Consider the following 24,589-nt stretch of genomic DNA (forward strand, 5'->3'; position numbering starts at 1 on the left):
TGGAGTAGTGACAATACAAATACTGATATTTTACTGCTTTAACACTTCCAGGGTCTGAGGGGCTCAGGAGTTCCAGCACCTCAGAATTTCTTAGAATTACAGAAATGTGAATATCCCTTTCCAGGCTTTCACACTGAGGCCTGGGGAATTTATCAGGTCCCTGCTCTCACCACAGGGAATGTGGCCAGCCAAGGAAACTGGGTTATCTTTGGAGCTGCCAAACTCAAGGCTGGGCACATTTCTCCTTAAAATCATTCCACCAATGAAAACAAAGCTTGATGCAATGAAACAGAGGAGGGAATAGCAGAACAAACTATAAGTGACAAGTAAGACAAGAAATACAAGAAATCTTATCTGGATCAAAGCAGAACATTCCAGCACAGAGCAAGTGCTGCGTTGCTGTTCCCTTTGGCTTCTGGTCAGATTTGACACCCAGTCCTGCCCTTTGATCCCATTGTATAAAATGTGCCACCCTCCATGCACACAGTCCTTACTGAAACACACAAAACCAATACCTTTAGAACTAGCAGAGAGTGCTGCTCTTTTAATAGCATATGTCTTCAGACATCTCTCAAACATATCATCCCAAAGGGCCACAATTCCATCTTTTCCACCCGTTACAAAGCCCTGCACAGTCACAGGAGGAGAACACACACAGATGTCAGCACTCGTGGGGCAGATTCAAAAGGACATGTCCAAAGGCACAATAAAGTCTCCCTTGCTTTTTATTCATGTGTCAAACCAAAAATACTGGAGCCTGTATCTATGAGAGAAAAATTCAAGTGGACAAGATTTAGAGTTGCTTTTCTAGGGTTATAAAGATTTGGAACCATATGGAGCACACATTGCTGTAAACAGGAATGCTGGACCAGGATATTTGCCTGCATACGGAAATAAGCCATGGAAAAATATATTTTACCCCTAGAAGAGGCAGTAGTTGGCAGTAACAGCTTCTCAAGAGTTATTCCAAATTCAATTGACTTAACAGATGCTTCAACCCAAGTTCTAATAATGCATCAGGGACCAATTCTCTCATTAATTCCCTGGGTAGATTATCTCAGCCAAGTGAATGCAAAAGAGCATAAATAACTAACCAACAGAATCTAAGTGAAGAGGATGTTCAGTGCCAAGATCAAACAGAAAAAATTATGGGAAAGCTGGGAACAATCAATTAGGGCCAGAAAGGATTGAGCCACAGGGATCTTAATTGACCTTGATATACAAAAATGTTAATAGCTAACATTCTTCTCGTCCTTTACTTCTGCAATTGAAACAATAACCTCAAAAAGGATGTTCCATTATCATCTTCAAATTGCCTTTTTTCTAAGCTCATTTATGTGATGCAAATATTTTGCCATAATTTATTTTATAAATGTATTGATGCAACTGAAAGATAATTCTTTTGATATCTGGAATAGTTAATTCAAAACCCAAAATTTTTGGATATCTAAAGTCTTGACTAAGACACAGTGATAATATTATTAAATGATTATGTTTCATATATTGGAAACTGGTAATGCACAAATATTTTTGGGATCAGGTTGAAGAGGCAATGAAAGTTACTCCTTAACTCTCCTGTGGTTTACACAAACATGAAAACGACATTCCTGAGTACAGTGAGAAATAAATTCTGCATTTTTAGAGCTCAGAAAGCTGTTGGTCAGGTACCAGCACATGGAACAGGGTGCTTACAAATCCAGGCCTGTCAAATAACATTGGCTTTGTGATTTCAATCACAACTCCCTCTAAAATCCATTAGTGCAACACAAGTCAAGGTGAAGGAAGGTGCCAGATACCTTGTCCAGGGCATGCATGGCAAACACAGGTCCATCATGGGCCTTCACTGTCCTCAGCAGCAGGGTCTCCTTCCAGATGTAGATGTCCCCAGTGGCAGCCCCAGAGAACACGAGCTCCTCCACGCGCCCGTACGAGACGCTCATCATGGTCTCCAGCTTCCCCACGCTCCCAAACGTGCCTCGCTTGGAGGTGAAGCCTCCCCCTGCAACAGCAGCACAGGGCTTGTTCTCGCTGGGCTCGTGGCCACAGGGCTGCAAAGGACAAATCTTTCACCCCGAGGTCTCCTGTGGCTGCCCAATAATTGAAATCCAGAAATGGGGGCACAAGGGAAAAGCACAATCAAAGGAAGTGAACCCAGCAATGCCAGCTCTGGAGAGATCAGTCTCAGGTTTGCAGACTCTGTTTCCAAGCAAGAGAGAAATTTGGTGAGGAATCCTGCAGAAACAATTGCTGCAATGTCTGGCAGGATGGTTTTTGCCCACAGCAGCTTCTGCCATGCTGCTCTCTAGAGGTGACCACAACTAGAAGATGAGTTTAGATGTCTCCTGGCACGCTGAGCACTTGGCAGCAGTTTGGCAGAATAAATGGCAGGGTTTGCTCCTCCTCTGGTTGTCAGAGAACCAAATCACCACAGCCTTGCTTTGAGTCAGAAAGCAGAAGCAGCCATAAGGCCCATGAACCAATGCTTAGACAAAAACACACATAAAATTACAAAATATCATCTGCACTGGTAGCCTTGTGTCAAGGCACCGTGGGCTTCACAGCTGGCACCACACTGAGTCCCACTCCATTGAGCAAATCTGAATTTAAAACACAGCATTTTTATTGCAAAGAAACTATTCTTGGAATAAGATGCTGTTTAATCCACATTCCCATTATGGAATTTGGCAAAAAGCAATGCAAGTCTATGTAATCACTGCAAAAATAACCTGAAGGTTGGAAAAAAAGTAGAAAAAATAATTTTTAATCTCAGAGCACCTGAGCCACTTGAACGTTTAAAGTATGGTATGAAGTGCAGGAAGCTCTTGAAATGATCTAATTTTGAGTTGTCTTGAGTGCTTGTATCATGTGTATACAACTAAAAAGTCATGAAGAGTGAAAAATCCAGTCCTGAATAAAAAATATCCTCAACCAGAATCTGATTTTCTGGGAGCCAAGAATGCTTGCTTAGGAGAATTCCTTAATATTATGACTAGAATTTAAACACAATTAGCTGGGAATTCTTTCCAAGGAGGAAGGAATATTCTGACATTTGCTGACTCAGAGGTGGGTTTTCACCCCTTTAATATTTTGGTAACTGTGGAAAAGTGCTTAACAAATAAAAAAAATTCTCAAACTGAGAACATGATGTTCCTGTATTAAAAATATTCACAAAATCAAATGTAAAATATTCTATACAGTACCTGTTTGCTGCCAAAACTTGATGTGCTTCATCCCAACCGTGACCAGTCTGTCCACATGATGTGGATTACACTTCACTACAAATATTTTATCTTTATGGCCCCTGCAATAAAGGTAGACACTTTAAAAGCTTGGCAAGAGATGCCTGAACATTTCAAACCAATTAAATCGTTGATATAAATCATTTCCCCATCTAACAAAAAGTAGAGAGCCATATTTCTATCTGCAAGGGTTCAGTTCTGGGAGTTTGCCCCATGGAGCTGGCAGGAGGAATGTGAGCATACAGCATGTGAAGATACAGAAATGTGGGGAATAAAAATCCTCTCCCACTGAGTTTCAGTTCATTTAAGTCATAACACAGGAGCAGGCAACAAAGGTCAAGGCAATTAAGAGAAGACATAAAGGTCAACGTAAGTATTTAAATGGATGAGAACTCAATAAATATTAAAAGATACTCTGACAGGAAAAATGAGGAAGTCTTTAATCTGTGGGCTTCAAGATGGAAAATAAAACCACAAATTATAAAATTATAGTGTAGGAAGCAGTTCACACAGCAGCACTAACATTCACCTCCAAGTTTAGTTCTTGGCTAATTCGAGTTATGCTTGTTGATGTATTTATGGGAATTTACAAGCTTGGCTCTTATCATAGCAAAAAATATTCCCAGGTGTAAAGCATCAATTATATTTAGATCAGTGCTTCATAACCCCCTCAGAGCAGGAACCACAAGCTTTTCACTCCATATCTGCAGGTTTTGTGCTAGGATTAAGTCACTTTTTCCAGGCAGGCTCAGCAGATCTGGAAAACCACATGGTTCTGAAACCCCTCTCAGGGTCAGGATTTCCTTTTAGTGCACCAGTCTGGATGCAAACCAGTCCTGGCCACCTTTAACACCTGCAGCACATCACCCTGCAATGCAGAGGTGTTCCAACACACTCAACAAGGATTTTAATGAAATTAAACTGGAGCTAGGGGAGCCAGGACAGGAAACAAGCTGCATCATTTGGCTCTGAAAAGTCATGCTGAAATAAATTAGCCTCGAAAGATTAGGCAAAAAGAACATTCACAAAAATTAAAAATAACTGCAGAATAAACATAATGAGTGTCTGTACATGGTGAATGGACACCCATTTTTCAGGTTTATATGATTGTAAGGAGATGTTCTTTTATTCTTGTGCATTGTTCTTTTATTCTTGTGGTCTTGTGTGCAAAGACCACATGAGGGCTTTTGTCTCTCTGTCCCCCTGTGCTCACCAGAACAGGGAACTTGCCTTTAGGCACAGCTAAAATTTAAACAATGGTTTAAGCTGGAACGTTTTAGAAGATGCATTCATTTTTCCACTCTCTGTGAGGACCCTGCATGTTTTCAAGACAACAGATTAGCAATAACAGATCCACTGGGTACACGGTGAAAAGAACCCGAGTGCTCCATGTTTAATCTGTGCTGGGAGCACCAGCAGCCAGGTAGTGACACAGCTCATCATTAGCTTGTTTTTAAAAGCTTAAAGGTCAGCATGGGAATATATAAAGTATCTCTTTGCTTGCAAGTGAAGCACAATCTGTCTGGGGACAGCAGAACTGGGATTGCAAAGCCCAGGAAAATGTCACGTTTTACAACACAGCCAGGGCTGTTGCTAAGCAAAGGCTCGAGCACAGATTTTAGACAGGATTTAAACCCTCACTGCCTAATAAACTGCTTGTCTGAGATGAAATTGTATAGTTAACAGATTGTGGTACACACACATGGGGTAAAACACTGATTCCTTCAGTAATGGTAAACTACTAACAGAGAGTGCTGCCACCAAAAAAATCTCATTTTTTCTGCAACATGTCACCATATAGTAATTAAAGTAAATTACGTTTCACAGGCACCTTTTTGCAGCTATACTAACAATTTCTACTGAGCAATGCTACATTACATGATTGCAGAGAGCATATGGGATTCTCTCCTTGCCTTTCTGTTACATTCATCCACACTCACAGGAATTCTGCTCAATCCTAGGGACCAGGGCAACATTTGCTTTGTCCAAGGCTGAGACAGAAACCAGCTTCTCAGTTTAATTCTCCTACAGTGAATGACTATTTTTGCAATCCAAAATTTGAGTATAAAATAGCAAACATGTAACTTTAATCCAATTCTCTTCACATCACTGGTCCCTTCAAGCAATTGCAAAGGATTCTTCACTGTCGGGTCATTGGCTGAGCTTTCAGCTGGCAATTGAAAGAGCAAATAGCTCAGAAAAAGCTGGCTCAGAAGAAAGGCAGGAGCGGCAGTGCTTGAAAAAAAAATATATATATATAGATTAGAGGGAAGTCTTTTTTCTTTTTAGAAAGTAATCTGGTTATTGATGGAACTCAGCACATCATCGAACACATAAAGGAAATGACACCTCTGGTGACTTCAGCCCTGAGCCAGAACATAAAACTGGGAGAAAATATTAAACTTCACTCGAAAAGCCTGAAACAAACTGCAGTGCTAATGTGGTTCTCCCAATAGAGAGATTAAGGAAGCCCTGACAGAAACAGTTCAGTGATTTCCAAACTCTGGGCTGTGCACCCCCAGGTTTTAATCTTCTCTGAGGCACCATCCTGTTTTCAGAGGGGAGTTCTGCTTTATTTCTTTGTTCATAGGAAAAATGTGAGTGATGCTATTCAGAAAAAAAAGTAATCAGAGGGTACATTTTAAGCTGTGGGTATCCTCACCTGGTTGTTGCCAGCTTTTCTCCCTTTTTCCAGTCCCAGAACACAATGGCATGGTTATCATCCAGCCCAACAGATGCCAAACATTTCCCATCAGCTGTACAGAAGCAATTCTGAGTGTTAAAGGTGCTAAGGTTTAGCTGGAAATGTAACAGGCAATGAACACAACAATCACATTGCAAACGGAATTTCTAATGATGTCTTAGAAATGAAGCAAAAAAAACCCCAAACTAACAGTTCAAGAAATTTGAATTTCAGATCTTTCACAAAGGCAGACACAAAACATTCCTCTCTGTAAATACAAGGAAAATAGGGAGGATCAAACAAGGCAATTAAATTCAATTTCAAAAAGCTTAAGCACTCTAAATTCACGTTGCATTTTATTTGAAATATTTCTGCTCAGATGATGCTTCTTTTCTTTGCTTGAAATGGTGCAGAGATTTACTAGTGTATGAAATGTTCATAGGCAGGGTGATGAAACTATAAATACGATGTAAAATTTTAAGGCTAAAAATAACTGCTGGCTATCTTCACTTTCACTGCAGGAAAGACACAGCAGTACTGATAATGAGAGGAAGGAAACCAGAAGAGAAAATCATCCATAATTCAACAGTATCCAGGCACCCCTGCACGTGTATGAAATAATGAAAAATGCAACCATCTCCAACAAAGTTTTAGAGACAAACTTCTCTCCTGAAACTCCAAAAAGTTTCTAAAACTAAGCCATGATTATTGCAGTTTCTGATAAGACAATTTAACTTTATAGGGTATAGGAGGAGCTGATCACCTGCTTGGTTTTTTTAACTGCAGAAAAGTCAGAGTTGGAGGAAGCAGAGCTGGGCAGAGACTGAACAAGAGCCCTGATCTGGGAATGTGCTTCTCAGAGAAATGAATGCTGGGAAGGACTCTGGGCTTGGGCATATCTGACTTGAAGAAGAAAAGGAGAATCACTGGTATAAATTACTCCATCAGAACTGCTGCACAGCTCACAGGGCTGAATGAGTTCTTACAGACTTTCATGACTGACTTCTACTAGAAGCAAGTCAAGGAGGAGAAGGGGAATTTAAGATTCAGGAAGGAAGAAACTGGACCAACTGGAAGAAGCAGAATAAGGTAGGAAGACATGAAGTTAAAATACAGGACAAGAAACCAAAACTGAGTTTATTAAAAAAATCCCCAAACAACACAGTTTAAACTTTATCCACTTGAAACAGGATGTTTATGCACTAATATGGACTATACCTTCCAAACATTATCCTAAGGTATAAATGTTAAATTAGCCACCAGAGGGCAGAACCAATCGTTGCAGGAATGAAATTATCCTTGGAATCACAGTGTCCTGAGAAGCGTTGTACCAGGAGGATCCAGCTTGCAGAAATGGGCAGCATTTGATATTTTAGAAAGGGAGTGAGGGCAGAGAGAACTGGGGGAAAAGAGTCAGCTGCTGTATCAAGTACAGCCACAGAAAAGGCTGGGAGCTCCAGGTTTCTTTCTTTAAGCTCCAAGTAGTGTGATCTGAACCTAATTTTGAAATCTCTGTTATTAAGGCAATGCAAATCCCCTGCACAGGGCAGTGCAGCCTCTGATCCTGCAGGGAGGTGCACATCTGCTCAGCTCTCTGTCCCTGTCTCTGCCAAGAATTCCAACTAAAGCTACTTAGGAAAGCAGTGTGTGCATTATTCTTGGGACCAGGTCCTAAAGCAGCACTGTAATGTTGGGTGGTTGCTACTTTTCAAAAGACATTCAGGATTTATTGAGACATTTATGCCCATGGAATATTTGGCCAGTTTATTCTTTACATGGATTCTAAGATCGAGAATATTCCTACGTGGACAGGAATTTACTTGGTATTAAAAATGTAAACCACAAAGTCTTTTCAAATATAGGAAGGCTTGTTCAATTAAGGATCTTAACATGAAGTTTTTTGACATCTATGCACACTATCTAATATCAGTTAAATCATCCTTATCCATTTTCCCTCCTTCTGGCCCTTTATCTCCTTTTAGAGTGAGCTTACATACACAGTGGGTCAGCAATTTCACATTTGAATTCCAGCTCTTGGATGAACACCAGGACTCCTCTCCTGATAATGGAATATGACTGAGTTCCACAGATTTATCTTTCTGCAAGTCAAACTTCTTTCATATAGTCTTGTCTTACAATTGTGATCTACATCCTAATGAATTCTTACCACATTTCTGGAGAGCAGAATATGAAATCAGCTATGTTTAATTGAAGAAAAAATTAAGATCAAGTAGAGGATAGTTCAGAAAAAGTAATCTCTTTATTTTTTTAATAGAAGGGGGGAGAAGGAATTTTCAAGCCCTTTTATAAAGAAACAGAAGTATTTAAGTCCCCACCATATGGATGATATTCTTCAGTGCTGCACACAGGAATTATCCCTTAAAAACTGAGCCAGCTTAGGGCAGCCAGCTGGGAAAGACAAGTGGGAGAGACAGCAGACAACTGTTTGTCATATTTACTTCTTCTGTAAACTCAGTGAAAAACGTGACAATTGTTAGCAAATGTGAAGAACTGGATGAGCCCAGAAGTGACATTTCCAACTCATTTATATGCTTTGAGTCACCATCCTGCCTGCTTTAAAATTCTCACACCGCCATGTAGACAGAGACCAGAATTCCAGCTTGGAATTATCCACCAGACACCACCAAAATCAATCATTGACTGAGTGACCAAAGGCCCATGACTGACTTCACTACACACACTATTTTTATCCCTAGTTAGCAAGCTTCCATGTAAAACTGGTACTGGCTGTAATTTTACACGACTTTGAATTAGCATTTCATCACAAGGACTGCTTTTAAATTAATCATTTAGAAAAACAGCCTGTGGCTTACCTGAGAAATCCAGTGCACACACTCCTCTCTGGTGCTGGCCTTTGAGCAATGACAAACATTTCAGGGTCTGGGTGTCCCAAACATGGATGGCAGCATCTCTTCCAACCTAAGTCAGAGGGTTAATTGGGATCTCTGCCCACAGAAGTTCAAAGCACACCAATAACAGTAATTAGCACTATCATATCTTTAAAACACTACCTTGTCATGAGCCCTATTTTACCTTTTCCAAGATTTATTTTCTCTTTCAGAGAAGTATCAGTGGATATAATGATCACTATTCATCAGAATATTCATGGTATCATTTACCCTGACGTCTCAATGTACATGTATACACTGAATACATCATATTCAGTACCAGACATCAGGAAAGGGCCCAACAGCTTTTGTCTGAGCAAGGCTGTTGAAAGCTCCTACAGTACAAAAATCCTGCAACAGAGTAATGAAAGTCCAAAACCTTCTAGGAAAGAGAGAAAATACAGCTCTTGTATTTTACAGCAGAGATCAAAAGTAAATACAAGATTTTTGAAGGCCACAGCACAAGACTGGCAGTGTTTGTTATATAGCAACAGTTTCATAATCACCTCCAACAGTTACGGCAGGGAATAGGAAACAACACTGAGTTCGCCTGGATTCAGGAGGAAACACTACATTTAAGGAAGGAGAGAATGGAATTGCTGTGACTGGCAAGTCCCCACCTGCCCAGTGGCCACGTAGTCCTTGATGGGGTGGATGCTGAGGCTGAGGATGTCGTCGTCGTGGCCGAGGTAGAGGCGCTGCGAGTGCTGCTGCCGGTTGTAGACGACGGCCACGGCGGCGATGTGATAAACCACCTCTCCTGCCTGCGTGTAGAACAGGTTGTTCCTGCAGTCATAGCCCCTGTACCTGCAGCAAACACCAAACACCTCGTGGCTGCCCCACAGCTGCTCGGGAAGCCTGGGTTACAAATCGTTCGTGTGTTAAAGGAAAGGAGTCCTGCGGTGACAGCTCGAGCTCAGGATTATCACAGAGACTGCTGCCCCCAAGAGCAGGAGTTCAGGAATCTTCTCAAAGGTTACTCTGCACTCAATTCCTAAATCAGCACTGATTTCACAAAAAGGCTGCATCATTTACACAGAACTGTGTCCAGGTAAGCCTTATAAGGAATTGTACTGGAACATAAATCTACCAGGCATTTTAACACATCACAGCTATCACAAAGCAAGTAACAGAGAATCTTTGCTCCAGGAAACATCAGGCGTAGTGAGCAACAAGTACAAAATGTAATTTCATAAAACTCAACACTGATGTATTATTTATCAGTGTTTTAAGCTTCCCTGGTTCCTTAACAAAGAATCATGGAATGGGCTGGGCTGGAAGGGACCTTATGGATCACCCAGTGTCACCCCCTGCCACAGGCAGGGACATCTCCCACTGCACCAGGTAGCTCAGAGCTCCATCCAGCCTGAAATACAACTGCAAACAGAAAATCTGTGTCTCATATTCTAAGAATTACCACACTAACAATGATAAACAAATTAATTGTGGGTGAGCACCAAAAAATGCTTTGCTTATGCTCTGATATGAATTGTTAGAACACCCCAGCAACGTTCATGAGTCAGAAATAGCAAATATTATCTGATATTACTCTACCCATGTATAAACTGCAGCTTCAAGCTGTCCTCGGGCGCTCGCTCTCTCTTTAGGAAGGGCACAGAATGGTTTTTCTCTTTACTTTGCTGTTTCAGCTGAGGTAGGTCTTCTTTGTAAACCTAGAGGAGAATTGCTAAAGTTAAATGCACGTCTCTGGTTTTCTAAATATTTGTGTATGTGGGTGAAAGTGACTTTAAGCATGAAATGTAATGTATGCTAATGTGATGTTCAGTGGTTACACTGCAGAGCCAGGTACTGCTGTTCCCAGCCTTCAGAGGATAATAAATGTTTTTGGACAACAAATTCCCCTGGCCTGAGTGGCCCAGAACAGCAATTTGGAGCAGCAGCAGCAGAATGTATTTTTTCTAGAAGATTCCAGGGTCACTTAGTGAAAAGGAATAGAAATGGTGACTGGGAGTCTCCAGGTGTTTTTCCTTTAACAAAATGCCAAATGCAGCTTCTGCTTGGGGCTGTCTCACACTTCCTGCATGAGATGCTATTTTAAGTTGCTTCTGGTTTTCTGGCATTAACCTGCCTGGAATATTGCTATTTAACTGGCTACAATGATATTGTCACTTGTAGTTTTGAAACCCAGACGTCCTTTTTGACACACAGGCAGCATGGAGGAGGATGATGACTGATTTGAATGCAGATGGAAAATCAAAAGGAGGAGGAGGATGGGACTAGCACTCTGGTGAAACTGGGAGTGAATGAGAGGGAAGGGAGAGAATTTGACAAAATCTGTTTCATTTGGCAATCATGATCGATCTCTGTAATAAATAGGTGAAAGAAGCTGTTGGCAGAGGGATCTATGCAATTTATTGTAGGCTAGAAAGTGAGGTGAAAAAATAAAAGATGCCCTTGCCTATAGCCTGCAATGTTAGAGATGAACTTCCCACATTGCAGAAAGCAGCCCCATGCCAGCCATTAAATCCCTCAGATCAACGTGAACTTATTCTGGGATTTTCCCCCTTAGTGCAAGATCTCAGTCCTGCTCTGAGGAATTCCTGACCTGTCCCTGTTGCAGCTGGAGGTCACTGGACAAGGGGACAGGGAATACTCAGCTCCTGGAATCAGGTTCCAGTGGCTTGTAAACAGAACTCAAATCAGAGTGCTTCGGGTTGGAAGGGACCTCAAAGATCACCTAGTTCCAACCCCCAAAACACTTTCAAATTCTTTCCTCCAAACCCTTTCAAATTCTCATCTCCAGCTAAGGGTTTATGTATATTGGTTGCATAATCAGCTGAATACCATCAAAATAACTGAGAGCAGCCTGTGAGTCAGCAGCAAACTTCTCCTCCTTGCTGAATAGAGATGGGAACTTGCCAGGTAATTGGCCCTGAGGGTTATTTCACACTCACCTGGCGATCGTAGTTGATTTGAGCTTCCTGCTCAATGTCAGAATCCAGCTCTGGCACATCGGATAAATCTGAATCTGATTCCTCACTGTAGGAATCAACACCACCCTCTGCTTTAAAAACAATGAAAAAATCAATATATCGAACACATACAACCATGAGAAAACAGTATGTGATGTTTTATATCATTTAGACAATGGGCAAGGCAGTATTCAAGAAGTTTGGAAGCTCAGGCAGCTTGTAGAAGTCATGGGGGCTGACTGAACGTGTCAGGCTTCATTTCTGTCTCTCCTGTTTCCCTGCCTGGAGCAGGAAGGTGGCAGAGAGAAGCAAAATCACTGAGCAGTTACTGGTACAGTTCCAGCATCAGAGAATTCTGCTTTCAAAACAGGGTCTGGAGAGCAGACACACAGAAATGGCAAATAAAAGCTTTCACTGATCACTGTTTGTGCTTAAAATATTTGCTGTAATGTAGATATTTTACCAAATTGTGCATGCACAGAGTGAAATTTTGCCCTTCTGCTACAGGGAATCCAAATTTTAGCAACCACCATGACACAGTTCATATGGCTTTGGTAGGATATTATAAGGATCATGACTACAACAAGAAGAATATCTGAAGTACAGCTACTGCATAAATATGAGAAATTTGTTGTGAGATTGCATTGAAAAATAAAATTAAACAAACATTTAGCGTGACTTCTGAATGCAAGTTAGATGGCTGAGGTTGAAAATTTAATTATCCATTCCCTCTAAATGTCTTCTTTCACACACTTTGAGGAATGCTGCTTATGTATTCCCAAACACAAATATTGCAGACTGCAGCAGCTTTTGATGTGCCCCAAACCAAGGCTTGTCTTTGAAAACTTCAATGTCCCAAACATGCTGAGTATATGCAATTCCAAAGAATTATGAATTTTTTTCCCTGTTAATTCAATAAAAGCTCTTCCAGCAGTGCTGCAGTCTGTGCTGATTTAATTTAATAAATACTTGAACAGAGATGGTATTTACCTTGTGGAGAGGCTTCCAGGATGCCATTGGTTATCCCTTCTGGAACAAATCTCCACTGAAAAACAGAGTGATCAGCACCTCCTGTGCTCAAAACCCACTGGAAATCATGGGACCAGCGCACATTGGTGACATGGGCTGAGTGGCCAACGTATTTCCTGAATTTAGCTCCTGAAAACAGCAAGAGAATTGCTGGTATGGAAGGGGGAAAAAATATAACCTCATAACTAATGAAGTTAGGTTCCTAATAGAAATATGCACTTGTGAAATCTAAAAACCAAAAAATACTCAAATGCCTCATTTGATATGCTGATACAATAGTAATTATGAGATGAAAATAAGTGGCATAAAATAAAATGAACAATATCTGTAGTTGTCAGAAAAGTACTTCAATCTTGGCAGGAAGTACCAGAAACACACAAGGTTTAATTTTCACCTTTCTGGCAATGAGTGCCAGAGTGAACTCAACACATGCATTACATTTTTCCTAAAACACAGATTTTGAAAATACACTGAGATGTGATACCAAATTAAACACTGAAGCTCACAGAAAGGCAAAAGTTTGTTTGGATTGTTGGCTTTGTGCTTGGTACAGTGCAAATCCTGAGGAAGCAGTCACACATTCTGAACACAACTACACAGAGAGGGTGAAAGTCGGGTCTCTATATCCATTAATACTCATAGGAATTGTGCACACACTAATTTGAATTTGACATCAGAATGAAAAGCCATCATTAGAAAATACACTGATACGGTGTTGAGGTAAATCCTGCATTTTTCAGCCATAAATAATTCCAGCTTACCTTTCTTTAGGCACGGAAATCTGAATAATTTCACCAGCCCAAAGTCATCACCAGTCACCAGCACAGAGCTGCTGTAATTCCCATCCACAGAGTTGACATCTGTGATGTTTGTGTATTTTGGCCAAATTCCACTCACTTCAGATCCTATCACACAGGTCCACGAGGCCCAGTGAATTCCTTTGATCTCATCTTTGCTCGTTAGATGCTTCCCAGCTGAAAATGTGCAGGTGAATGACCAATTTCATCATTTGCTTTTTAGAAACTCTGTTTCTTTTCATCACATTTATCTGTGTATTCTAGTTGTGATTAATTTTTAAGCTCAATTAAGAAGAGTCACTACCTTCTTTAAATTACTATAATCTCTCATTTGTGGTGTTTGAGGGCATCACACATCTGAGGAGTTCTAATTCAGCAGCATTAGAAATAATTAGAATACCAACGAGAATTAGTAAGATAATTGGGATTAGCATGCTAAAAAATATATGGAAGTGGAAAAACTTCATAATTCCAAATCTTCCAGAGAAATGCCTTCAGTAGAAAGTACTGTGAATAGCATGAGTTCCTAGAACACTTTCAAGTGCAAGAAGGTTAATGATGCACAATTTTAAATCATGCTCACGTGATCTAAATAGTAGCTTTGATGGCAGGAGTTTTTCATCCACATTATCTTAAGTCCCTGAAATGTGAGTATTTGTCCAGTCAGCCATTCTCTGGTACTTTTAACTTACAGGGGCTGTTTTAGAGTTGATTGAAGGCTGCCAAACTAGCCCAAAAGAGCCCAAAATTTTATTTCTAAAGCTCTCTTCTGCAAAAGCTTCCTCATTAGAAAGCATTCTCAAATAAGAGAGAGAACAAGTCAATTAGCTATTAGTGTTGTTTTTATTAACCAACTTTTACATTGAGAACCTAAGCAATTGGAGCTGACTCAGTTCTCCTATTTTTAGCTACATTTTTAAAAACATTCCTATTACTAACAGGAATCCTTTATCAAGGAAGGACAACAGGGACAGAGGGGCTTTGGTAGTTACCTGAGAGTGAGTCAACCTGCAAATGTTGCTATGAAAAAATGTGTAATTTACACAGCAGGGACAGCTTCTCCTTAAAGCTGAGGATATTCAGTGAGTACTGATTTAAAAAACGAGCAGTGGGCATTTCTCTAAGTTCCAGCCAGGAAACTCCACTTTCACCTCAATATTTTTATCATATTTGTGGTGCTCTCTTCAAACCTAAACCAAAATGTAATTGTTTGTAACACAAGCCCCTTGTAAACTTACAGGGCATCTTGTAGAAGAGCCTCTCTCCAGCACCATCGTTGGTCTGCAGGAACTTGCTGTCCACAGACCAGTCGATGTGAGTGATGAAACTGGAGGATTTGTTGCATTCCCCAATTTTTTTGTATCTCTGGGCCACAGCATAGATGTCCACGGGCCCATCATTGGAGCCCACGGCCAGGTAGGAGCCATCTGGGGAGAACTTCATCTCATGGATCACCTCCTTGCGGTCCTTGATGTGAACCACCTCAGTCATGTCCCTGCACGAGCCAGAGGGGACAAGGACAACTGCAAACCCAGGAATTTGCAACCCACAGATAAGAAGATAGAGGCACTGAATCATTTGTACAACAAAAACTAGATTTCACTTTAAAGCCCTGGGTTTTTTTTTGTGGATAACTTCCTATTCCTTCCATTGAATCTAAGCATTTTTAAAGCAATAGATAGAAACCACACTGCCTGTCCACAATGCTCTTCATCCTCTTCACCTGCTCTAATGAGGTACTGCTAGCAGCTAGCAGTACTAGCTAGCACTCCAACCCAAATTTATTGAGATACATTTTGTAAGTACATCTTTTAAATCCTGACACACAGCACTGTTAAAAGCAGGGTCCTGAAAGGAGAAGCGTTCTTAACCCAAGACACAGATTTCTAGGAGGCATCAGGCAAATTAACAAGGACAAGATTACTGGGAGACAAAGAAGATTAACTTCTTTAGGAAAATAGTCATTGGGACGGCTTTTAAATTAATATGAACAGCTCACTTAAGTTTTGTTAAAGTCATTAAAGCAGAGCATTACAGGGGTTTGCCCAGGCTCTTCCCTCCTATCAGCTTGGAGTTTCAAGTATTTTAAGTATATGCTTGGCAAACATATGGAGAACAGCAGGAGGGGGTAAACTCTTCCAGGTATCAATTAAAACAGCTTTTGTGTTTTGAAATCACACTGGGGGTTTGGCTGTTTCAGTCTACAGCAAATTTAAGGCATTACCTGCTTTTGTGTGCCCTCCATAACAGCATTTCAGACAGAAAATGCTTAAGATGCAAAAAAAAAGGGCTTTCCTCTAACACAAAAAGTAGGATTCAGGTTTATCTTGAAAATTCTTTAAAATGTCTTTTGATCACCAATTATTTTGCCCAGTATGTGTATGGCAGGAAATAAATCATCAGTGAAGAAGATCCCTCTCCAAACTATGTTCTCTCTGTTATGCACATTTCTTCTCACTGAATAGCTGTACAACTTCAGACTACAGGAAAAGAGCCAAACTTGAAAATCTTAAATTTTAACAATGTTATTCCTAAGAGCTAATATTTTGAGATTAATTAAAGCGTAGATTTTCTCCTCTTTGCCAAGCCACCACCTCTTAAAAAGGGATATGGATGCTTCTGCAATTATGAGTTCTTTTTCTTCTGCTAAGACAGCCAGTGGTTTGTGATCTCACCTGACTCTGAGGACAATGAAGGAGCCATCCTTCATGCCAAGTGCCAGCTGGGATCCGTCAGGACTGAAGGACACGCTCCGCACGGCCTCCTCCATATTGCAGCGAGCGATCAGGGCATGGTCAGCAAGGCTCCACAACCTGCCCCAAAGGGAAGGGAAAGCACCAGGGGGCTTTTCCTGAGTGCCCAGCATTTGGGTATCCTCCACAGGAACCCCAAAGGTCTGACTCAGCTTAAGGAAAATCACTTGCATACACCCCTTGTGTTCATGTTGTGTAAAGGACTGAGTTCCTTTCAACCTGAGCACAACTGTGGTAGAAGAAAACAGAGTGAAGCTCAATTACATCAGCATTTGGTATCATTTCTAAACTTCACTTAGCTGATTGAATTTCTCAAAACAAATAATAAAAATGCAGCTTCTGTAGAAAGGAAAGGTCAATGCAGCTCAGAGTGAAATTTTCACTGAAAGCAACACTCAGAGAACATCAACATTCCAACCACAGGGAAGATTTTCTTGCCCTAACTCTGAATGAGCTAGAAGACAATAAAAAACAATTGATTCCCTCATTCACATCAGTGCAATTAAGAAGAATCAACCAGTAAATTATGTCCTAAGATAAAGGCAAATAACACCTCTACATTTTTCTGAAGGAAAGGAGGGAGCTTCCCAAATCACTACAGGTTGACCCATCAGATCTCAGTAGTCTGCAAGACTTAGAAATTTAAAGAGCAATTGAAATAATGGGGAAAATGCATAGGAGACCTCTCTCAGGGTAAAGAAATTAAGGTAACAATACCCAGCCATCTTTGTTTTGAGGATAGAGTCATAAATGTAATGTACTGATGTACTGATTACATCTTCAGTAAAATATGTGAATTAAGAGTCAGTAGATGTGATTATGTGCTAAAGTGGAGAAAAGAAGAATTTGTGCAAGAACTGTGATGTGACATTGGACCAAGTTGTGGAGCAAAGTTGGACAGAAAGGAACAGCCAGGCTGGGTGGGAGTTACTACTGAGAGTTACAGTAAAAGCTCTGGAACAGTAACAATTCCTATTTTCACTGAAGGCACTGGCACCAAGGACATGGATGCCACTGAGCTTGGCTCTGCACAGGGAGCTGGGAGGCTCCAAAGAAGTTCTGTTGTTGGCACTGGAATAAACAGCATAAACCTGGATGGAGCCTGAAAAGAATGTGGAAGATAAATGAACGTGGGACATTAAAGCTGTTTTCAGAGACAAACCAGAAGTAGGATCAAGAATCTTGCAGCCTCACAAGGCAGAAGCTGTGAGCCCAGTATGACAAGGAATGAACCAGGATGGCTTTGGAAAGATTTTGAAGAAAACACCAGGATACAACTGTTGCTCTAAGATGTTGCTTCCACATAAATCAGTTTGTCCGATACTCTGGAAGCCTAATTGCAAAGCATGACAGTCTATTTAATAAATGCAATAAATAATTCTCTATGCCTTCAGAGAATGATAATTTCCCCTCGTTCCTGTGGTAAGAAACAGGGAACAGGCAGCTTTCCTAGTTGAGATGGTTTGCTATGGAAATTTCAGATGTTAGAAAGCTACATTTGGCTAGAGCCTTCTCTCAGCTGGGTTAGGGAAAAATACAGTAACCTCCCTTCTCATTTAGACATCCCAGACACAAGAATATCATCTGCCTCACTCAATACTTATATTTCTAAAGCATTTTACATTTATATTTATACCCACTCTTTGAAAAACTGTGGTAATCAAATACTAAGAAAAATTACCCAGTGAAGGGCAATACAGAAACATCCCTGTTGGTGCAACTTTAGTAGTATGGAAAAATTGTAGGAAAATCCTTTGGTGTACTTTTTTATTTTAATCTATCTTAATTTATACATTTCAACAGAACTCCTCACATGAAGCGATAGTCTATCAAAAAATCCCACTAGCATTCAAATCCCACCCTCTCTCATGCCCAAACAGCTCAAAGGTGTGTGATGCTGGACAGTAAGACCCCTGCACATTTGAGGGAATGGCACATCCAAAGGCATCAGGGGTATCACAGCTGCTCCAAAGCAAGAGTGGTAAGAGCAGCACTAATCAAGGTTTGATGTGCACAGAGACCCTGCAGTGCTTCCTGGAGGGGCATGAGCTGGGTCAGGCTCTGAATCAGCAGCACCTTCTCCAGCTCCAGGAGCTGAATGACTGCTCACCCAGGGATGAGCCCAAGACAAGAAATCCCATCTTAGTGGGATTACTGGCTTGAGGACAGTGCAATGCTAATCCCAGCTTTGCAGCCCTTCTTCCAGAGCTGCCCTGCATTCTGCCAGGACTCTTGTGCCTATCTGTAACACTGGGCAGGCAAAGCCCAGCAGGAGAGACCATTCATGCATTGCAGAAACTGAAAGAAATAATCCTCCTGTAGTAAGCAGGGAGAAAACAGGGCTGTAGAGAACAACTGGCAGTTCCGTGGGTTTCACACTTGGATTTTAATTGGGGTTAGAAAGAGATGAGGGATGGCAGGGGTAGGAAACCAGTACAAGTGGAAAGATTGAAAGGGAAGAAAAAAGAAATCTGAACTGAGCAGCAAGCCTCAAGGCAGAGGTGAATCACAATGTGCCATCTGAAGGAGTAGTAATCAGAAGCTGGGTGTATGGTAGGAGATGGATTTTTGGCACTCAGGAAAATGCCTGTCTCTTTAATCACAGGTAAATAGACAGTTCCAGTGGGCAGAGTCCATGCTCAGGTGAGAATACACAGCAGCTCTGTGGGTGTGGACTCAAGGAGAGTCTGAGCTGCACCTCCAAACTCTATACTCAAGTCTTACTAAGCACAGTAAAATGCCTTTTTTCCCCAGAGGCTTATCAATATGCCAGATTTTAACACAGACAGGAAAAGGAGCATCCTTGGCTTTGTGACAATGTCCACAAATATTTGGACAATATTTAATGACTCTACTACAAAGCCTCAAGACACAAGTGGTGTAACTAAACACAGGATCACAGAATGTCCTGAGTTGGAAGGGACCCATCGAGATCATCAGTGCAGCTCCTGGTCCTGCACAGACAGCCCAACAATCGCACCCTGTGCATCCCTGGGAGTGGTGTCCAAACTCCCCTGGAGCTCCAGCAGCCTCGGGGCTGTGCCCATTCCCTGGGGAGCCTGGGCAGTGCCCGAGCACTCTGGGAAAGAACCTTTTCCTAAAATCCATCCTAAACCTCTCCTAACTCAGCTCCAGCTGTTCCCTTGGGTCTTGTCACTGGTCACAGAGAGAAGTGATCAGTGTCTGCTCCTCCTCTGCTCCTTATGACATTGGTGCATTTTCATTAATCTCATTTTCTGGCATTTTAACTGTACTGGTTTTAGAACAGATTTCCTAAACACTCCAGGCTGAGGCAGACACCTTCTTAGTAAAACATTGGACACAACGGCATTTAGGCTTTAACCTTACCAGAAGAGAAGAGGTGACCATCCCCCATTTAGATCCCCTGTGCACAGCAGGAATAAATCAACAATACAAGCAGAAGACATAAATCCGGCACGTTTTGAACATAAATTCTGATTATTTTTACATGATGTGTGATATGAAAAGAGAAAAAACAGCTGCTAAGAAAAATACGGGGGGAAGCCGTTATCTTAAAAGTATTAACATAAGGCCAGCGAGTCAATGCATTACAAATCAATGCATTACAAACCGGTGAGTGTGAAGCGATACAACAGAGCGGGTGCAGCCTTACCGCACGGAGCGATCGTCGCTGCCCGTGACCGCCAGAGGCTTCTTGGGATGCACGGCCAGGGCCCAGAGCTCCCCCTCGCAGTGGCCCTGCATGATCAGCATGGGCTTGTCCCTCTCCCTCACGAGCACCTCGAAGATCTCGCTGTCCTGCGTCCCTGCCAGGAGCCTGTCGGCTTTCCAGCACACGCTGCGGATGGACAGCCCTGCGGGCACACGGGAGCTGCCCTTAGTGCCAGCCCTGCCCGCCGCTGGGAATTCCAGAGCTCATTCCCAGCCCACATGTCGGGCACTGGGGTCACACAGGACATCCCGGCTCATTCAAAGCTCAACGCCGTTCTGCCAGATTTTCTCCATTTAGCACATTGAGAAAGATCAATCCAGGGAAAACAGGCTTGCTGCACACCTCGGGAATTTAAAAACCAGCTCCATTTCACAGGATTTAAAGATCTAAATTCTGTATTAGCCAAAGGGTTCCTGTGACTGAAGTAGGTTTATTCCTTTTTCCGGTGCTTTACTTTTTTGCACATTCAAATAAAATTTTAATGGTGAATTTAAATGGTTTGTGCCCTTTTACCACGCTTCTCCACTTTAATCAAAACGGATTATTAAAAAAACACATCCTTCCTCCCCAAACCAATGGAATTTTGCTTTGTATAACTTTAAGAGAGCTTGATCTTATTCCACAAATCTGATCCTAACTGTGGAGCTGGAATTTTACTGACCACAAGCCTAAAAACAACCTCTCAGCAGGCTGAGCAATTTAGTAGCACTCTCTGGTCAACTGCTTGCCAAGTTTTGTATTTTCTGTTCCAGTGCAAAACAAGTTTGGACCATAGTTCTACAAGCTGTGAGATGTGAATGAATAAAAAAATCCATTTGTCATGTAGTCAAGGTCACCCACAACATTATTTTCACATATTTTTGGACCCAAATGCATAATGCAGTGAACTACTGGCCACATAAATAAAATATTCTCATCTTCTGAGACAGTTAAATTAATCCTAATTTATTTCCTTGTCCACTTCCAACAACTTTTAATTTTTATAATGCCATTTTATGACTTAGCTGAATTAATACTGAAGTTCTGACTTTCATCCTCCTCTTGGAACACACCAATGACCACACAGTGGAATTCAGATTGGAATTCGGTGGAAGATGGACATTGTTAAGATTTAGAATACAAACACACTTTGGATGTGGGAAAGGCAATGTTCTCTGTGAACATACTGAGAACATAAAGATTATCTGCTCTCAGGGTTTAACAGACAATGCTTTTGCAAAATGCTTGGGAAAAATAACTGGAAGGGAGGGACAGAAGGTCCCAGGTAAGCATTAAGGCTCCACCACTGCCCGAGGCTACAGATGTGCTTAAATTAATCAGGGCCAATGCCAAGTGAAAATAGAACCCCACTTCCAGAGGTTGGGAGTTAGAGTTTTCACTTGCCCGGATCTTTGGCTTTTTGGTTATTTGTTGCTACTGTTTTCTAGAAATTAGTTAAACATTACGATTCAGGCTGCAAGAAACCACATCAAGGCAGGAGTGCAGAGCACAGGCACTGCTGCTTGGGTGGCTTGGACAACTTTTTGAGGGCTAAATTCCATGAGTGAACACTACACCCTTGATAAAGTGTGCATGGTGATCTGTGAGATTGTAAGTGCTTCAAATCATAAAATAAAGTGATGACTGAGCTCACAGGAAGCACGATTAGATTCAACAAATGTGATTATCACCAACTTAATAACATTCTCTCCAACAAATCTGCCAAGTGCTACCATTCCAAGTGCATGAGTGGAGTGTTCAGATGGCCACCATCTCTGAGTATCAGGTTCCAGAAATCTCAATTAGTTAAAAGAATTGCAATTAATTAATTAATTAATTAAGGATTGGCTAACTTCATTCTCCCATCTTAAGGTGTTTAATCAGTTCTCACTTATCTTCTTGCATTTGCATGGTGGGGAGCAGAGATTTCATCCCTGTGTTTATACCATGGAACATCCCACAGGTTACAGAATTGTCAGAGAGGGAAGGGAACACAGATCCAAAAATAAATACAGTCATTAACTAAAAAAATCAGCAGTATGCAGAGACATCGATGCTTCACATTAAATGCTGTCACAATCCATTATCCAGATGTGTGAAAAGCCATTAAAGGAAGAGCTCATTACCTTTGTATCCTTGCTCAGTCTCCCTGAGATCAATTTTAGTAATTGGTTTGAACTCGGTGTCCCACAGCCGAATGCAGCCATCTCTCCCTCCAGTGGCAAAGCCTTCTTCACAAGCATACATACTAAAAATTCCAGCCTGCCAACCAACAGCAGCCCAAGTTTGAAAGGTCTTTACAACCCATTTAGACACACAGAGCAAACGTTTTCAAACAGACTCTTACTAAAGGCCAGAAACTGCTGGGCACAGAAGTGTTGCCCATCCAGAAAGCAAACCAGTGAACACAGCTTTTATTTCAAGTGCTCCACTCGAGTGGTTTGTGTAGAAACCTTAGTGCAAACAGCAGTGATGCAGCCTATCTGCAGAACCTCAAATGTAGGTCTGGTAATATTATGACAAGGACAATTGAATAACTAATGGAGCACTTAAAATAAAGAGTTACCCGTGATAAACAAAACCAAGCAAGCAAGCAATACAAATATTCTTACAGGAGCAGAGGTGACTGAGACATTCTCTCATGAATTCAGTTCAGACATCGTTTGGAATCTGACAGGAACTGAAAGAGTGTCAATTCATTCTCTTGGTTGAAAACAAGTTTCTATTACAGTTTGAACTTCTCCTTGGTTTCAAAATGCCTCATGATTAATGGCTGTGCTGAACTACCTTGGAATAGTTCAAGGACTGCCTGCTGAGTCAGTATTCTATCAGGAAAACCTTGGTTAGGAGGCAAGCTGAACTGCAGGGACATAAATACAATGGAGAGAAGACCTCCATTTTCAAAGTGGCCTTGTGCAATGTCTTCATAAATTAATTTTTCCAATTATTAATTACATGGAGGTTGCATGTTAGCCATGGAAAACCCATAATTTATCACATTATGTATAAAGAGGTTGTATTTAATCATTCTGATGAATCTAACTAAAATTCTGCTAATGTACTACAGGGGGTTATTGCTTGCCAAAGACATTCCTGTGTTATTGCAGCTGCAGTTTCACAGTATTCCTCAGGTAAAATGCCCCACTGACTCCAGCCTCTCTGCTTTCATAAATTAGGGATTACTTTTGTAAATAATCAATATTTAGATCTCATTTGAAGACGTACTATGAATCCTGATGAAATGTCACCACAACTAATTTTGGGAGACCAGAAAAAAAACAACATTATTTTGCAGTGCTCTTTCTAGAAAAAAAACACAGTGGCAAGTGTTAGGTGTCATATCACTTTTCTAATGAAAATTGTCTTGTTTCCTTTTGATCCAAAAACCCCACATCAGAATGCCATTACCCACAGTCATATTCCAAATAGGAGCAGTATTTTCAAATACATTTGAAATAAAACAAGAAAGTCCTACTGTGCTTTTATTGTAGCAACAACAGAGGCAAATTAATTGTATTAGACTGGTTAGAAATCCAACACAGTCCTGCACATCCCCCTTTCATTCTAATTAAGAGAGCTCCTGACTGAGGGTGGTGGTTTGTGGGTGTGTTATGGAGGCAATGGAGTAAACTCTTTGGAGCATGGCTGGAGTACAAACTCACAGAATCAACAGGTTTGCTCCACACTGAAGCTCTTCTGAGGAGTCAGTCTCCAGCGTTGGGAATTTTAGTGGCAAAATTCTATTTAAGCCTAGATAATCTGCTTATCAACTATTTTTAAGTAAACTGATCATAATCGAAGCTACTCAGCCTGTGAAACTTTAGATTTACAGACTTTGTTTGAGGTTTGGTTACTTGGTTAGATGGAGGCTATAAATATCAGCAGTTCTGGCACTATCAGCTCAGCATCTGTTGGCAACATGTCAACAAGTACAATATTACACCTAAGTTCTTAATTGCTGAACATCCTTCTGACCTGAAACAGAAGGAAATCTCTGTAGCTAAGCCTTCAGGAAGTTTTTAAATTCAATTCTTTGTCAAACAGACACAAAAACTCCACTTACACTGTGTGCTCCTTGAATTGTGCGCACCAAGTTGAGCCCTTTCCAAACATAGATGTCCCCATTTAAAGCCCCAGAGTAGGTGATGTCTTCTTTAGCACAGGCTAAACACAGGATTGTTTGGAGATCTCCTGTTTTACCAAATATTCCTCTCTTTGCTGTCAGGGCGTTCCCACACAATGTCCAAAACTGTGAAATGGAAATGGCAGGTCAGGAGAGGTTTCTGCAGAATTTCTGGTTTTTCACAGGAGTGTGCAGATCTCAGGCACACATCCTGACAGAGCAGTGTCTGGGCAGGCACTGAGGTGATTCCTTCAGCCCTACCAGAACACCCACTGCTCCAAAGCCTGCCGATACACCAGGGAAAGATCCAGGCAAATGTAGTACATCTAAACCCAAACCAAATGAGCAAACTGCTTGAAGGGGTGAGACTCAGTGCTGCCTCACACTACTGCCACACTGCCCTTTCTCATTCTTTCACTGTCCTTTATCAGGTTTTGCTGGGAAATGCTG

At 41.3% G+C, this 24,589-nt stretch overlaps 1 protein-coding gene across 5 annotated transcripts in view; it reads right to left on the reverse strand.

Annotated features, from left to right (window-relative positions):
- EML6 (EMAP like 6) overlaps positions 1-24,589 on the reverse strand; it is an 85,452-nt gene that overhangs the window by 27,956 nt on the left and 32,907 nt on the right. For 3 of the 5 annotated variants that reach the window (XM_088160790.1, XM_088160791.1, XM_088160789.1), the window contains exons 5-19: positions 24,080-24,265; positions 22,143-22,278; positions 19,978-20,179; positions 16,266-16,403; positions 14,829-15,085; positions 13,555-13,767; positions 12,755-12,922; positions 11,747-11,856; positions 10,386-10,504; positions 9,452-9,638; positions 8,757-8,862; positions 5,902-5,995; positions 3,201-3,301; positions 1,797-1,999; positions 516-627 (exon numbers count right to left, since the gene is read on the reverse strand). In XM_088160790.1, the coding sequence (XP_088016916.1) occupies positions 516-627; positions 1,797-1,999; positions 3,201-3,301; positions 5,902-5,995; positions 8,757-8,862; positions 9,452-9,638; positions 10,386-10,504; positions 11,747-11,856; positions 12,755-12,922; positions 13,555-13,767; positions 14,829-15,085; positions 16,266-16,403; positions 19,978-20,179; positions 22,143-22,278; positions 24,080-24,265 (2,332 nt within the window). The remainder of the gene's footprint in view (positions 1-515; positions 628-1,796; positions 2,000-3,200; positions 3,302-5,901; positions 5,996-8,756; positions 8,863-9,451; positions 9,639-10,385; positions 10,505-11,746; positions 11,857-12,754; positions 12,923-13,554; positions 13,768-14,828; positions 15,086-16,265; positions 16,404-19,977; positions 20,180-22,142; positions 22,279-24,079; positions 24,266-24,589) is intronic. The other 2 variants (XM_088160792.1, XM_014895137.2) reach the window with 1 other exon arrangement.

Source organism: Sturnus vulgaris, chromosome 3, assembly GCF_052056855.1.
Source record: "Sturnus vulgaris isolate bStuVul1 chromosome 3, bStuVul1.hap1, whole genome shotgun sequence".
NCBI lineage: Eukaryota > Metazoa > Chordata > Aves > Passeriformes > Sturnidae > Sturnus > Sturnus vulgaris.